This window comes from Oryza sativa, chromosome 4 (genome assembly GCF_034140825.1).
Source record: "Oryza sativa Japonica Group chromosome 4, ASM3414082v1".
NCBI lineage: Eukaryota > Viridiplantae > Streptophyta > Magnoliopsida > Poales > Poaceae > Oryza > Oryza sativa.
Window position 1 is genome coordinate 20,611,680 of NC_089038.1, and position 15,954 is coordinate 20,627,633.

The following is a 15,954-nucleotide window of genomic DNA, read 5'->3' on the forward strand; positions in this document are numbered from 1 at the left end:
GCGACGACGCAAATTGCACGAGTTCTTGGGAAGAAGGCGCACGGGTGCGGGTGGACCAAGCCAGGCTGACACGGTTAGGCAGCTAGCAGGCGGCTAAACCAAGGGCAGAAGATCTGGTCTAATCGGTGCAGCAAACAGTCGGTTTGCTGTTGAATGTCTGAGATCGGATCACAAGACGAGATTGTGAAGACGAATACAGACGGTACTGAGAAAGGCGAGTATTCTGGTGGCGATAGACCAGTCAGGTCGCGGGTTGGCAAGTTGGCGCCGACATGTATGAAATTTGATTTGGTGAAGTTTGACGGCTTCGGAAATTTTGGCTTGTGGCAAACTAGGGTCAAAGATTTGTTAGCTCAACAAGAAGTTTCAAAGGCTTTGAAGGGTGTCAAACCGGCCAAGATGGAGGATGACGATTGTGAGGAGATGCAGTTGCAGGCGGCTGCGACAATAAGGCGATGTCTTTCAGATCAGATCATGTACCATGTGATGGAGGAGACCTCACCAAAGATAATTTGGGAAAAGTTGGAAGCTCAGTTTATGTCCAAGACTCTGACCAATAAACGGTATCTGAAGCAGAAGTTGTATGGGCTAAAGATGCAGGAAGGGGCGGATCTGACAGCACATGTGAACGTTTTCAATCAACTAGTCACTGATCTTGTGAAGATGGATGTGGAAGTTGACGATGAAGACAAGGCCATAGTTCTTTTGTGTTCATTACCTGAATCGTATGAGCATGTGGTGACTACTTTGACGTACGGCAAGGAGACCATCAAAACTAAAGATATCACTTCTGCGTTGTTGGCTCGTGATTAGATGAGAAAGAACAAAGAGGGTGAAACATCTCAAGCAGAGGGTTTGCTAGTCAAAGAAGATCATGCTGGGCATAAGGTAAAGAAGAACAAAAAGAAGAAGATGGTGAAGTGCTTCAGATGTGATGAGTGGGGGCATATAAGAAGGGAGTGTCCAACACTGAAGGGAAAAGCTAAGGCTAATGTAGCGACTTCTTCAAATGACTCGGATAGCGATGGTTGTGATCTTCTCACGATGTCAAGTGCACAGTCTAAGGATGCAGAAGCGTGGATATTGGATTCAGCTAGCTCGTTTCATGTGACGCCAAGGAAGGAGTGGTTCTCTTCATATAAGTCTGGTGAGTTTGGTTTTGTCTACTTAGGCGATGACACAAGTTATCCGGCCGTGGGAGTAGGTGAAGTCAAAATCAAGCTAGAAGATGGAGGTGAACATGTTCTTCAAGGAGTCAGGCATGTACCAGGGCTAAAGAGGAATCTGATTTCGCTTGGAACCTTGCATGAAGAAGGGTTAATATTCCGCGGTAATCGGAATAGGAAGACCATTGAGATCATGAAGGGCAAGATGACTATGATGACTGGAGAGAAGGTGGAGTCGCATCTTTACAAGCTGCGAGGGTGCACTGTTGCAGGTGTAGTCCAGGAGGAAGCGGTTGCTGGGATAGCAATTGCTTTTGGTGGCGGCGGGTCTGGCGCAGACTCGTCGGGCGGCTTGCGGTGAAGCTGCAAAGAAGACAACCCAAGTCTGGAGGACCGGTGGATCGGCATGGTGATTCTACTACTTCTAGGTGGCGTATATTCGCCAAGGTGGAGTTTGTTAAAATAGGTGTCGAATATACTAGTCCTATTTAGTTACAGTTGGACTTGGAGTTGTAATAGGTGTTAGGGGGTGGAGTTAGAGTCGGACTCTGTAACCCGTCATTTCTCTTAAATAGAGAGGGGGCACCACAATGTAATCATGGCGACTATAACGTAGCGTAGACACGCAGGGAGATGATGGCGGCGTGGCCATGGACTCGTAGCGGCTAGGAGCTATATTGGTTGGGGAGGAGCGCCCATATCAGAGCCCCGGGGATGTAGGCTTCGGCTGAACCTCGTTAACAAATATCGTGCGTTCCTGTGTCGTCATCTGACATGTCTTGGGTGATCAATGATTGAAGCGATCGAGAAGGTTAGTCGTCGTTCCGCTATATCGACTAACTTTTATAACATCTACAGATTAAGGGATCAAGCTATCGACAGTATGACAAGAGAAGACACAAGAGAATTATCTCCAGTAGAAGTTTCAGCCTTGCAGGTATACCAGAAGTGACAAGCGAAGCAGAAACATAAATTAAGCAATTTATAGTCTAGATTCAGAGACAACATAACACTACAGTCTACAGGTCAGCAATCTTCAAAATGTAACCATAGAACTCAGTAGTCGTAGTGTAGATTCAGAAATTCAACTAAACATAGGAAAGAACAGAAGCCTACCAGTGGCATCACAAATACAGTACTCTTCAGCATGAAATGCATCCTACTAGGTCATAATCTAGATTCAGAAAGGCAACTAAACACGACAAAAAGAGCAGCCAACAGCATCATGAATACTGGATAGCAGTCATCTTCTGAGTGAAACCTCAAAGCTCAAACATTTAGAGCGAGTTCAGTAGTCAGCGATGATAGGTGTCGAAGGGATCAGGCAGAGTATTCGCAAGCTCTAAGCTCAAGTGCTCGAGATCATGGCTTTCCATGTCTTCAAACACGATCTCAGCTTCTGTGGAGGCCACGTGGCTTTGGTTGAGCAGAGCTTGCTGACCTGCAACGCATTGGGGGGTGCTGAACACCTTAGACTGAATCGTCATGAGCTGCAGCACCTGTGCTCTAGCAAGGAGAAAACATGCAAATTCAAGCATGTAGATGTTGTGAACTTTGCTTTCCAGTCGGACGCTGTTGAGGTGGTTCATGACACACCCAATGTGATCAAGCTTTTCGTGGTAGCTTGAGCCAACAGTGTCGGTGCTATCCTGAGTCAGATCGAACCTTGTATCAGAGGCCTGCACGGAATGATGAATCCAATGAATCTGTGTTCAGCTAAATTGAACAGGTAGTACCTACACAGACAGTGCAATGCAAGTATTGCAACAGCTCAAGCTCAACCAGTTACCTGAACGTGCAATGTCTCCACGAAAGGAAAGAAATTTAGCAAGTTCATCAGCTTGTCCATGTCATTCTTGCTCGAGAACTTTACACTGATAGCCAGAATCTTCACGCTCAGAAGCGGAGCACGCAAACCATTACAGACATCCTGATGCAATGCACAAGTAAAAATAACTCAGTGAGAGCAACTAAAGAGTAGAGTAGGAGAACGACGAGGATAAATGAAACAAGAAACCACCTTCTCAATAACCTCGTCGAAGAGGAGGAAATTGGACGAGCTGATCACGACATAGCCGAAAGCGGTGAGCTTTGGCGCGCCAGAGACGTTGATGGCCGCGGTGAGGCGCATGTCGCCGAGGAGGCGCTCGAGGCAGGGGGCGTCCTCCACGGTGAGCTCCTCGAGGTTCTTGTACTGCCACACGCCGAGCAGCACGAGGCTGCGGCAAGAGCGGACGCGGATGCTGCGGGGGCCCTCGACGTGCTTGAGCATGACGGTGCGCAGCGCGGGGCAGCCGGAGAGGACGCTCTGGAGGGCGGCCTCGGAGAGGTGGGTGCTCGACAGCGTGAGCTCCGTGAGGCGGGCCGCGGAGGCCCCCCGGTCGGAGACGCGGCACTCGCCGAGGGCGAGGGACTCGAGGGTGGCGCAGCCGAGGAGCGGGTCGGCGAGCGCGAGGTGGCACCACTCGGGCGCGCAGAGGAGGGCGACCTCCCTGGCGCGCTTCGCGGCGAGCTCGCGGAACCAGGCCTCCGCCGCGGCGACGCGGCCGCGGAAGGAGGTGCGGGAGAGGCGGAAGAGCGCGACGGGGCCCGGGTGGGAGGCGAGCACGCGGGTGACGGCGTCGGCGCGCGCGGTCCACGGCGCGATCGGGGACGAGGAGGCGGTGGTTCTGGTTCCTCCTCCCAGTCCCAGGGCGGCGAGGGCGGGGAGGTCGAGGTCGTCTAGGCGGAGCGGGGTGGCGGCCCACACGCCGCGGAAGCGGGTGGAGAGGGCGGCGGTGCGGGCCGCCTCGGCGGTGCCGAGGAGGGAGAAGATCACGGAGAGGAGGGCGTCCGGGAGCTCGCTGATGTAGTCCTCGCCGCCTCCGTCCGCTGCTGCCATCTCGCCGGCGTCCGGGGCCCCGCGGCGCGCGCTCCTGGCTGGGGGTTTGGAGAGGATTTGCAGGTTCAGTCGAAAGAGCAGTGCTGATTTGTGCGTCGTGGCTCTTGGCTCTCTTGATTTTTCACAATTTGATCTTTTTGAAAAACTTATTTTGCAAATAGAAATCACAATTTGATCTTTTTAAAAAACTTATTTTGCAAATAGACCCATAAAAAACTTATCACAAAAAGAGTCAATTTTTTAGGTGCTAGAGTCATTGGCGCCGTCCTCCTGCCACCGTGGCGGGTCGGCGCTAAGGTGGCAGGGGGAGCACGCTAATATAATTGGTGCCGCCTAAAAAGGACTATTTTCGGAATAAGTTTTTTCAAAGGTCTATTTGTGAAATGAGTTTTTCAAAAGAACCAAATTGTGAAAAATCCAGCTTGGCTCTTGCCCATGGCCCATGGACAGTGTTGATTTCTTTCAGCTGCAAATCTGCAGTAACATATATTTTTTTTGGGTAAAAATTGCTACAGAACACTCAAAATTTGTATGATTTGCTGGTAGACATAATAAAAACATGTCATGGTTGAAATATACTTAAAAAAACTAGTAATTTGCTGGAAAACACTTTCGGTTCATTTGGAGAGAAATTCTTTAAAAAGACTGGAATGCCCCTTAGGGTCAAAAGCTTTTGAGCGGAGACTGTAGCAAAATGAAATATAGTGTGTACTAGTGATGTATTTGAGTGATGTATTTGAGGTGATGGCAAATTTAAACTTGCATAATTTCTAAATTTTTACTCTAACATCATGTTTAAAGCATTTGGTCAGGGCATCTCATCTTTCTTAAGAATTTATCAATCCAATTGAATCGAAAGTATCCTCTATCAAATTACCATTTTCTAGGATGTCTTTTTGCCGTGACACGTTTTTTTACGTCTATCAATAAATTGCAAAAATTTTGGATGTCCTATAGCAAAAGTTGCCTATTTTTTTACTACTTTCGTCCCAAATATAAGGAGTTTTAGAGTTTGACACGGTTACTAAAAAAAATATGTAGATTAAATAGTGGAATATTGTGATTGGTTGAGAAGTGGAGCTAGGTGAGGAAATTAAATGGTAAAGGGTTGTGATTTTTTTTTTTTTTTGAAATTTGGTGAAGGGTTGTGATTGGTTGAGAAAGAAAATGTTGATCGAGAAAAATTGTTATATTTTAGGATAAATTTTAATTGGCTAAAAATTGTTTTATTTTAGGATGGAGGGAGTACTTTTTTACTCCAGTTTTTTTGGCAGGAAAACTAAGAGCGGTTAGTCGAAAGTAATTTGAAAAGATTTGGATCAATACGCTATATTGGGCTGTATTTGGAAGTAAGGTGAGGCCGGGTTAGGCTTTGGTTGAGTAACAAATTCGGCCGTACTTCTCCTTGGCCCATTAAACAAAAACGAATGTTTAAGAAAAGATGCATATAAAATGCAGCGAATGTTGGAATGTGCAACAATATGAAATTCCTCCAAAAGACTATGCAACGATATAGGAGTATCTCGCAAGGAGATCGAAAGCGCGAAAAAGTAGCACAAGCGCGAATATCAATTTTCATCATTGACTAATCAAACACAGCCAAAATTTTAAATTTTAAAGCATAATTCTATATTTCTATAGTTCGTTTTGAAGGTTTTTTTTTTCATTCATTCTTCTGCGGCCCATTTAAATGGTTTTTCTGCTCTGATTGCATGCATTGTCTTATCTCAAGAAATATGCAGTAACAGACTAAAGAGAAGCTTATTGAGCACTAAATACAAGGAGAAAAACATTTCTGTCGAACAGATTATTCATAAACATACAAATGCCAACCGATATCGTTATGTACAAAACTACAGCGAATGCGCAACATAGGATGGGTTTGGTATAGCTCTGAAAAAAGCCGTTCACCCTGGTCTATTTCCTTCACGAGTCACTCGAAAACAGGAGCTCATCAGTAGGCTTTTCTACCTCATCTTCCTGGCATTGGCGATGAAACACAAGCCCCTCAAATCACATCGTCAGGGCAGCCTTTCTTTTCACCTTTCACTTGAGTTGTATTCCGGCGTCATTACCACCAACTCCCTTGAGTTGTTCCCCCAATGATCAGAGCTGATCATTAGTCCTCTGTAAGTGCATACACGACGGCGGTTCTGCTTGGGGTGTACACCGAGAATGAACATGGTCTGTTGTCATGCGGCCAGTCCTGCAAAAATCAATAATTCAGGGGGTAATTTAGATTGACAATGAAATAAGACAAGCGCACAATGAGCGATAGCACTTGAGTGCAGACTTACAGCAGTGAAGTACTCAGCATCATGATCAAGCCGACTGAATCCACCAAAGAGGCCATCGTCTGAGTCCAACACAATCTGATAATAAATAGCAGCAATCAGTAACCAAAACAAGGTTTGTGGAAAAGTTCATAGTATTTGAATGAGTTCAATAATGAAGAAGATTGGTATGATCAGTTAATTTACAAGAGAATATTAAGAATGTCCTATCAACTACACCGTCCAGAACAATAGATTGTATCCATGTTGAAATGAAAACTTGTAAATGCCCCACCAGCCAGTGGTGGATCTAGAAAAAATTTAGAGCCCAGGCAAACTTAACTATAGCTAGTATTTGCTATACAAATTAATATTTCCTTCATTTTTTAGTTGCATAGAATTGTAATGGATTATCCGCCGACGAGCCCTAGTGACTTCCTGGGGTCACCAGGCGGTAGATCTGCCACTGCCACCAGTGATGATAGGGTACATAATAATTGAACCATGCAAAAGGAAGTGCATACCTTGTACTTTCCAGGCTTTAAACAACCGACGCGATAGTCAAAATAGCTATTACTCCAGTGGAAGTTGAACACGAATACCAAATCTCCTCTCTCGAAGATGATCACCTTATCCTCCTCGTGTTTGCGCGATATATACTGGTGCTCAGATGTCATGAACTGCAGCAACGTTCTCCGTTTAATCAGTTAAATATCTCCAGTACAAAAAGGATGGCTAGAGCTGGGACAGGTAACAACATGCAATAACCCAAAACAACAATTTTGGATGGTGAAACACAATTTCAGATCATACTTCCCAGATTCCTCCAATTATATGAAATTTGAAATCTCTACTCCCTAAGTTAGTGAAGTGATGGTGTGATCTATGCAGACAAGTGGGTGTCATTTGCTGGGATTTTTTAAAAGAATAATTGCATTGTGTACACGTGTATGTAGGTGGCCAGTTCATATGATATATTTAGCTTTAGATATGGATAATTTTGGCATCTTTTGAATTATACTACAGAGTATATTGAAACAAACGGCTCAGCACATGGGAACTGTGCTAGTTATACTATAATTCCCTGTTGTCTGTTGAAACATAAAATTTTTGACAAGGTAGAAATCTAACTAAAACTTATTATGCAATAAAGATAAAAAAAGTGGCATACTCCATATTTTTCCTCAAGATGCTGCATGGCCTGATCAAACTCTTGCATACCATGATATCTAAGATAATCTGCATCTCCCTGACCAATGAAGGATAAAATTATTAGTTTATCACTTTATTGATAAATGACGGCAACTTGCATTAGTCTAAAGCTTTCACCAACAGTAAAGCAGCTGTGATCTTTACCCAACGACATTGTATGTACTAAGCATATATATGATCAAATCTGGATCATAGAAGAGGATAAAATAGTGCAGGTAAAACTTACAAGGTCAAATCTACGACGGCATTTATCAAAACTGTAGTTGTTTCCTGGGAGGACCGAGCCATTTGGAAGACTTTGCGGGCCTCTTGGGAAATCTATCCATTCTGCAAAGTAAAATAGAAGCAATCATTATATCCTCTGTATATGCAATAGATTACATGAGATGCAAAGGTCATGGCTAAAACCACTTCAAATAAAAATAGTACAAAATGCAAGAAGATATAAATACTAACCAGGATGCCCAAACTCATTTCCCATGAAATTAAGATAGCCTTCGCCTCCTAAGCCCATGGTGACAAGCCTAATCATTTTATGTAATGCTATCCCACGATCAATGCGAGGTGTTGAAGGTCTGTCTAGAGCCATAAAATCATACATATCCTGCATGAAAGGAAGTTGAGATATCCCTGTCACACTGTTTGATCAACAAATTACAGCACAGTAGTGAACTTTGGTATGTTCCAAGTCTCAACAATCCCAAAAGAGAATTGCATAGTACCCAAAAGAAATAAATGTTATAATGAAATGCAACATAAGACTAGGAGTGTATCCCATCTTGATCTTGGCAAGGTTAGGACTTTGAGAAAATTTCCTAGAGCACTTAACCCAAAAGGAGCCCAAATAAATAGTAAAAAAGAGACTAATCCTTGGGAGTTGGGACACTGTAACTCTTCTAGCACATGGTTTTCATTGCAGAAAGTAGCATATGTTTACACATGAAAAGACTCAGAAATTCAATGAAATAGTTCATTAGTCAGCAAAATTTTATTCTTGCTAAATATTTGCTTGAGAAAACACATACGGTCGATTGTGAACCTACAAATGATTACCTAAGGAATGAACAAATGGGTAAATACAGAGAACTCATTAAATTGGTCAAACCTAAGGTTTCAAGCTCTAATGTAAGTTAGCAAATTACCACACATTAAATTTTTTTCAGCAATATTTCGTGTCAAATAGACGTTGGGTGCTAGTGAAGCAATAAATCATTGTACCAACAGAAGACAACCAATATGATGAAACAAAGTCAATTATTCAATTCTTTTTAGGTACGAAATTAACAGATAGTACCTTATCCATCAACCAGAATGCAATAGTCTTGTCACCAACTAGTGCTTGGTCATGACTTTCTGCATAAGTAACACACTTCTCTGACCACCTTCTATTCGTTAGGGTGTGCACGATATCACCCATTTTCCAATATTCGTCACTTTGCCTGCATTAAAGAAAGTTGGAATTTCATGACAACATATTTGGAAGTTGGAACCTACCCAGAACATACATTAATACTAGCTCTCAGTAACTCATAAAAAATATGATTAAAAAGTGTAAAAGCAGCTCTTCAAAGGGCATAGCAGCAGTACCAAGATGGAGCACTAGACCAGTAACATGGCACTATAAAAAGGAGAGCATAACTCAATGATATCCAGTAAGTTAGTTGAATGTCTCAATTTTCAGATGTACAATCACCGAAGTTCCAGCACTTACTTGAGGAGTTCGATCCATTTGTCCGGTACAGCCATATGCAAACGATAGTCAAAACCAACACCACCATCTTGAACAGGAATACAAAATGTGGGCATCCCGCTGACCTGAACAGAAAGCAGGGATGTAAGTTCAACCATGTTGCTCTCACAAATAGTTTATAGCATAATTAAATATATATTTGGTATCATATGCTAGCCCCATTTTGCATTGTGCAACTTAAATAAATCAAATTACATTTTCTCATTTAATGAAGAATAGAAAAGAATGCTGTTGAGAAACTATAACCATCAAGGAACATGCCTGTTAGTTCTTCCAATGCCCTTAAACTTTATCAATTGGGGACAAATATATTATATTTTATATCTGGTTGGGAATAGATACTAACCGCTTTCACCCAACTAAAACTAATTAATTGGTTTGTGTGAAGTATCAATATGACAGAAAAGCAGATACCATAAGCACTTACATCTTCACCAATGGCTACAGCCTCAGGATAAAGCCCATGAATTAGATCGTTCACCAGCATCAAGTAAACTACTGCATCAACATCAGTAGCAAATCCAAAATATTCGCCATAGTTGCCAGTAAATGCCACCTATAACAAAACTTGACAATTTTAGAAAAAACAGTAGCAATTCCCATCAGGGGCAAACAATACTAGAATGAAATCCAAGTATCAGCAGCAGGAGTCATAATAAATCCATTCAAACATAGCAATGGTTTCTGCAAAAGGACATTAAGGCATGCCCAAAACAGAAATGGCAGCACTCTGAAATGCAATTTACCAGAAACACTTGATAACTTACCTGTAAACCATGATGAGTATACATCATGGAGGTCACCCCATCAAATCGAAACCCATCAAACTTGTATTCTTCAAGCCACCACCTTGCATTCGACAGTAAATATCTTAAAACCTGCAAGAGGACATAATGTATGCATTGGTAAGGACAGAGTAACGGCAATAGTGAACCAATCTATGGTGACAATAGTCAACTGTTACATACTTCCCAACTCCCATAGTTGAACAGGCGAGAATCCCACATCCAGTGATGACCCCGTGGTCCACCATGGAAGTAATGTGTATCAGTACCATCAAAACCATTCAAACCATCCAGGGTATTGTTTGATGCATGACTGCAGGATACAACCAAAAAGAAAGAAAGAAATGGTAAAACTATCCAACTAAAAAGGATCAACTAAATCAAGTGGATGGAAAAGAAGTAAAAAAAATTATCTGGTCTATAAACACATGAATAAAGGGGTTAAGTCCAAGTACAATAGGTTCCGAACTCTTCAGTCAAGATATTGACATGTATATACATGGAACTCTTTATGGAATAAACAGTGTCATGGGTGGACGCCAGTAATCTAAAATACTAGATTTACACAGACAAACAAATCAACATTTCACTAATTACCTGTGAACAATATCCATAAGTACAAGCAAACCAAGCTCGTGAGCTTTATCAATCAGAGATTTCAAGTCTTCTGGGGTTCCGAAACGGCTACTTGGCGCAAAGAAGTTAGTAACATGATACCTGTAAAAAGAATATAACAAAGATCAAACCAGGTCAGAAACAGAAAGAATAGTTGCACTATTGGTGTCCACACAAAGAAATTTGTTCAGAAATTTCTGCATGTTCAGAACACTAAAATTTAAGAACTCTAAATGGATCTTGTGAGTACCCAAAGCTTGCGTAATAAGAGTGCTCCTGGATTGCCATTATCTGTACAGCATTGTACCCAAGCTTTTTAATTCTTGGTAGCACCTCATCCCTAAAATTAGCATATGTGTTTATCTTCGGTTCCTGTACAACAGACAATACCGAGTAATTATATTATGCATTATTGGGTACTCACACTACAGAACACAAACTTCACAGCTTGTTAGTACAAATCATCTAGGTAAGACAATATGGCATTTCTTGCCTCCTAAATGCAAAATCTTCAACTGGTAACACAGCCACATTATTTAACAGGCCATTACAATTGTTAATCATAATAGATATGTTCTGGCAAACAATGTTTAGCTTTACTTTCAAATGCAACAAAAATCATACTTCCTCCGTTTCACAATATAAGACTTTCTAGCATTGCCCACATTCATATAGATGTTGATGAATCTAGACACATATACATCTATATGAATGTGGGCAATGCTAGAAAGTCTTACATTGTGAAATGGAGGGAGTACAACAAAAAAAGGAAGATCTAATGAGAACAAAGTTTCACATATGTCAGTCTGAAAACATTTTAAAATCTGTGTAGTTTATTACATGGAAAAAACGTGTCTGCTAGATATTAAATTGGAGAAGGGAAGTACTCTCAGATATGTTGTTAAACCTGCTACATAAATAGAAAGAACTAGATTGCATTCTACAAAGCGAAAAAGGTTTCAAGACAAAAAAGAAAAGTCAAAATATTAATAACTTATTGGCATACCGGGCTACTCATTCCAATATGTGATTCATATATCCGCAGCGAATTTGGTCGTTTAGGTTGAGGATGTTGGAATACATATTTTTCCTGCAGTTGCGTATAAACAACATTAGGAGATGGAAAATAAAGGTTAAAATGGAATATCCTGATCAACAAAGAAAAAAAGTAGTATTACACAGTTCTATAAGGTTTTAGTGACACGAGCATAGATTTTTTTAAAAAAAATGCAATGGAAAAATATTTCGTTTAAAGACTGTAAGGTAGAAACATACTTCTTCAGGTGGATCATAATATATACCGTTGTACGGTATTTCACCTGGAGCCTGCACAGCAAACTTAATCCAGGCAGGAATTGAATCCTTTACGCCAGATGGTGTATCCATCCGAATCTGGAAATTAAGAAGGTGAAAGAAGATCTCTCAGTAAGCTCATTTTGAAAATGATTAAACCCTCAACTAAGTAAATAGCCAATCAGAAAACTTACCTTTACACGTGAGCCATGAGGAATAGCAGGGGATCCATCAGCATTGTTAGGCAGGGAAATCTCCCAAACACCATACTCATTCTGAAAGTGATCATGCCATATATCAACACTAATAAGAGAAAAAACGTTGCTGGCACATGTAAATAGGCTCGTATGCTGCGAAATACACCCTTCTCATGTCATATAATAAACCAGTGTGGATGGAAGTGTACAAAATTCAAGGCGATGTTTGGAAAATGGGTTTGGGATATGATTTCCCACCCCCAAAGGGTAAGTTTTGATCTTAGCCATCCATTCATTTCACCCATTTCATCCTATCCCTCCATTCATTTCCATTTCCCAATCCCACCTCTCCTAACCCATTTTCCAAACACACCCCAAAAGGCTATATTAACCATTAGGATGCAAAATTGCATGCATGTGTTTACTGTTTACCCTAAACATGAATTCTGCTATTTTGGACTCAAAGAAGATGATAGTTAGTAAAGTAAGGAACAGTGCTCTGTTTTCACTGACTTTGAGACAATATAGAGTAGCAGCATTTTAGAATGACACACGTGAGGTTCAACTTTAAGGAATATAAACAGAAATAATGAACCCAGATAATTGAAAATATATTAATGATACAATACAAAGATGGAAAATAAAAAGGTTGAAGACGTACTCTGGTCATAGTATCTGCATTTGGGTTCCAATTGTTGAAGTCACCTACTAATGCTGCAGACTGCAATAGGATGAAAATGTCATTTTTAATTCTTAATGTGATGACTGTTTGAAAAGAAGTTCATCAATATATCATTTGTGCTACTGGTATAATTCCAGTACACTGGATAGGGAGTAGTGACCACTGCCAAATCACGTACCTGTGCTCCAGGTGCCCATTCTCGGTAGGTAATGCCTTCAGCGCTGGAAAGGACGGAATAATGATATTGAGTTTGATCATTTGATATCCAAGTAGAATATTGTAGGCATTTCTGTAGTAATGCGACTTTAATTTTACCTGCGGGTGAATCCAAGCTTTTCGTAACCACGAGAAAATGCATCCAAGCCACCTTCATGTTGGTCAATAGCTGCACGCATTCTCTTGTATTCACTGTATCTGTTCATACCACCATGCATACCAAAAAAGATATACTGAAGTTAACAGAGTAGGTTTCCCAACAAAAGCGCCAGATATCAGAAATTAATTTGCTGAGTTGACAGAGAAGTGAGGGGATTAAACTATGCAGACTACTTGCCACATCCTTTTTGGTATCTCTAGTGATCAGTGCCAATGATTTGTATTGCATTTGTGAGATATCACCTCTATTTTCAAATATTATACCAACCTTAATCAAAATGAAAAAAAGTAAATAACTAACCGGTAGTCAAGATGGTTCCGAAATCCTTCCAGCATTGGGTCAATTTGGTATATCTTCTGCCCATCTCCTGGTGGTGGGATAACTCGTGGTTTATCCTCCACAGTTGGTTCATCAGCATCTTTGATCACACCCTCAGTCACATTTTCCTCAATGTCTTGAATCACTTCTGAAGATTCAAGTTTGTCTTCAGCCACAACCTTTATGCTTGCTTCTGCCACTGCTGGAATCTCTTCCTCCTCCTCAAAAGGTTTTACTTTATTATCATCAGGTATCTACACAGAACATAGATGGATAGACTCTGCATGAGACACCCAAAAAGAAAAAAAGGTACATTCTTTTGTGGCAAAGTTGCTAGTTGGAAGACCCAACTTGGTTTTCAGTAGCCCAACAGCCAGCACAAGGTCACAATGCACAAAACACATGAAACCTGGCATTGCCACTACATCATTTCATCACACATTTGGTCAGTGAATGACAACAGCTCGAATTTTATTCCCGGCATTACCTGAGATTCTTCAGGTTGCTCTTGAGTTTCCACGTCTGGTTCCGCAGAGGACAGCAAGTCGTCGCTCCCACCGCCAGGCACCAGCACCTTCCCAGGAGCACCCGCGCAGCTCACAACGCCACCTGCAAATGCAAAGCCGACTCTACTAGTCAGGCAACGCCATACCACCCCCACTTGCAAGTTGCAACAATAAATAAGAGATCATCTGCATCAGCCTCAAAACGAAACATAAAAAGGAATTAGAGAATGATCACAGCGATTTGTAACACTAACTCATCTTATCCGGCAAGAAAAAAATAAACTCTGGTTCTCAGAATTCAGAAACAGTGATCGCTTCGGTGCACCCAAGTACCCAACAAAGTGCACACACACATCACATACGGATCGAGAGATAACAGTAAAATGGGAGGAATAACGCATGCCCGCGAGGCTGTGAGCTGCAATCGATCAGGAGACCTTCTCTTCCCATCGAAATCTGTCACGGAACAGGTCGCACCCACGCAGAGAGAGAGAGAGAGAGAGAGAGAGGAAGCGACTAAAAATAGGGAGAGAGAGAGAGAGAGTGAGCGCCCCGTGTTCGAGGACAAGGCGAGCGAGCGAGGGAGCCTCACGTGAGAAGGAGTCCTTCCTCCTGAAGAGCACCGACGGCAAGTCCACCCCGCCGGATCGCGCCGCCGGGCCACCCCCGCCGCCGCCGCCGCCCCCCGCCCGCACGACCCCGAGCCTCGCGCCGGACACCGCGAACGACGCCATCCCCCGGTGCGTGCTCCCCCGCCGCCTGCCCGCACGCACTCGCGCGCAGATCCCTCCCGCCGCAAATGCCGCGCCTCGAGCCGAGCGACGAGGAGGAGCAGCACGAGGGAGGAGTGGGGGGAGTCAAGTCGAAGAAGAAGAAGAAGAGGAGCAAGAGTACGAGAGATATTAATCGAGAAGCGAGGAGAAGGGGGGGGGGGAGGGGAGGGGGGAGCAACGTGTGCGGCGGAGGTGGAAGCGGCAGAGAGCTGCAGTGCATGGGGATGGGGAGGGGTGGGGCCCCCGCGGTGTCGCCTTCTCCCGTGGCTCCGGGTGCAGAGCTGGCAGCGGGGTGGGGCCAGCTGGGCCAGGTGACGTACGGCGTTGGGGGGTAGGGGAGATCGCGAACCGACGGTGGAGAGCGCATCGCAGAGCGGCAGAGGCCATCCGTTGTGTTGTGGGCTCCTTTCTCTCTTTTTCCTTTCTTCTTTTTTTTTACTTTTGTTTTCTGAGAAAAATGAACCGTAAAATAATTTTGTACTTTACAGAGGCCTGTTTAGCACATATCAGAATCCTCTGCAATCGAAGCCATATAACTTTTTCACTGATATATAGGTCCGATGATCCTTGAGTCCATATATTAGTGACAAAGGCACTTGCAGAGAATCTCAATCCATTTAGCACAAGTTTAGCTTTAGCTTTACCTCTCTTGAAACCGAAACTCAGCCAAACAGTTTCAGCTCTACTTAAAATAGAAACGGAACTGGGTGAAACGCTTTAACAAAATGAACTAAAGAGATGAATATGGGTTTATGCTGCTCTACAACTTCACTCCAGACTCAACTCTTATAGTTAAATTTAGAAGTTAGAGTTATAAGAAAGAGGTCCAGAGTAGCTACTCCTTTTTCACATGACTAGTGATAATGATAATAACGGATCGCCCCTGGTTGCATCATGGAGGTCATGTGTGTCACGCGCCCACTGGTACTGGTGCCTCGCTCTCGAAACCGTCCATTTGGTTTCCAAGAGAGTGACTGGCCATGGGTGATCGGTGGCAATGGCAACTGGCAAGCAAGTTGGTCACAGCTTCATGGAAGAAGACAAACGAAAATCTCGAGACAGAGAGTTGAGGTGGAATATGCTGGGCGTGCTTATTCGCTGTATTGCTGGATGATCCGATAATCCCC

General features: G+C 42.9%; 2 protein-coding genes and 1 pseudogene across 3 annotated transcripts; 1 reads left to right on the forward strand and 2 right to left on the reverse strand.

The window, feature by feature from the left end:
- Positions 1 to 153: 153 nt before the first annotated feature.
- On the forward strand, positions 154 to 1,527 carry LOC136356214 (uncharacterized; annotated as a pseudogene).
- Positions 1,528 to 2,063: 536 nt separating this feature from the next.
- On the reverse strand, positions 2,064 to 4,141 carry LOC107276035 (F-box/FBD/LRR-repeat protein At1g13570). 2 transcript variants are annotated; one of them, XR_010740819.1, is made up of 4 exons: positions 3,187 to 4,141; positions 2,956 to 3,096; positions 2,370 to 2,845; positions 2,064 to 2,328 (listed from the first exon to the last, which is right to left on the reverse strand). XR_010740819.1 is itself a non-coding variant. In XM_015777931.3 (3 exons), the coding sequence occupies exons 1-3, from the start codon at positions 4,045 to 4,047 to the stop codon at positions 2,462 to 2,464; spliced, it is 1,386 nt and encodes a 461-aa protein (XP_015633417.1). In that variant the 5' UTR covers positions 4,048 to 4,141; the 3' UTR covers positions 2,064 to 2,461. The 2 variants fall into 2 exon arrangements, 1 of the variants encoding a protein (XP_015633417.1); XM_015777931.3 differs by having other exon boundaries at positions 2,064 to 2,845.
- A 1,656-nt stretch (positions 4,142 to 5,797) lies between these two features.
- LOC4335763 (1,4-alpha-glucan-branching enzyme 2, chloroplastic/amyloplastic) lies at positions 5,798 to 14,918 on the reverse strand. Its single transcript, XM_066309642.1, has 22 exons — positions 14,647 to 14,918; positions 14,036 to 14,157; positions 13,531 to 13,802; positions 13,170 to 13,268; positions 13,033 to 13,075; positions 12,834 to 12,893; positions 12,170 to 12,250; positions 11,958 to 12,074; positions 11,689 to 11,772; positions 10,933 to 11,054; positions 10,665 to 10,784; positions 10,251 to 10,380; positions 10,050 to 10,160; positions 9,710 to 9,838; positions 9,244 to 9,347; positions 8,827 to 8,971; positions 7,989 to 8,136; positions 7,759 to 7,859; positions 7,492 to 7,569; positions 6,845 to 7,000; positions 6,345 to 6,419; positions 5,798 to 6,253 (listed from the first exon to the last, which is right to left on the reverse strand). The coding sequence occupies exons 1-22, from the start codon at positions 14,786 to 14,788 to the stop codon at positions 6,167 to 6,169; spliced, it is 2,526 nt and encodes an 841-aa protein (XP_066165739.1). The 5' UTR covers positions 14,789 to 14,918; the 3' UTR covers positions 5,798 to 6,166.
- Positions 14,919 to 15,954: the final 1,036 nt, after the last annotated feature.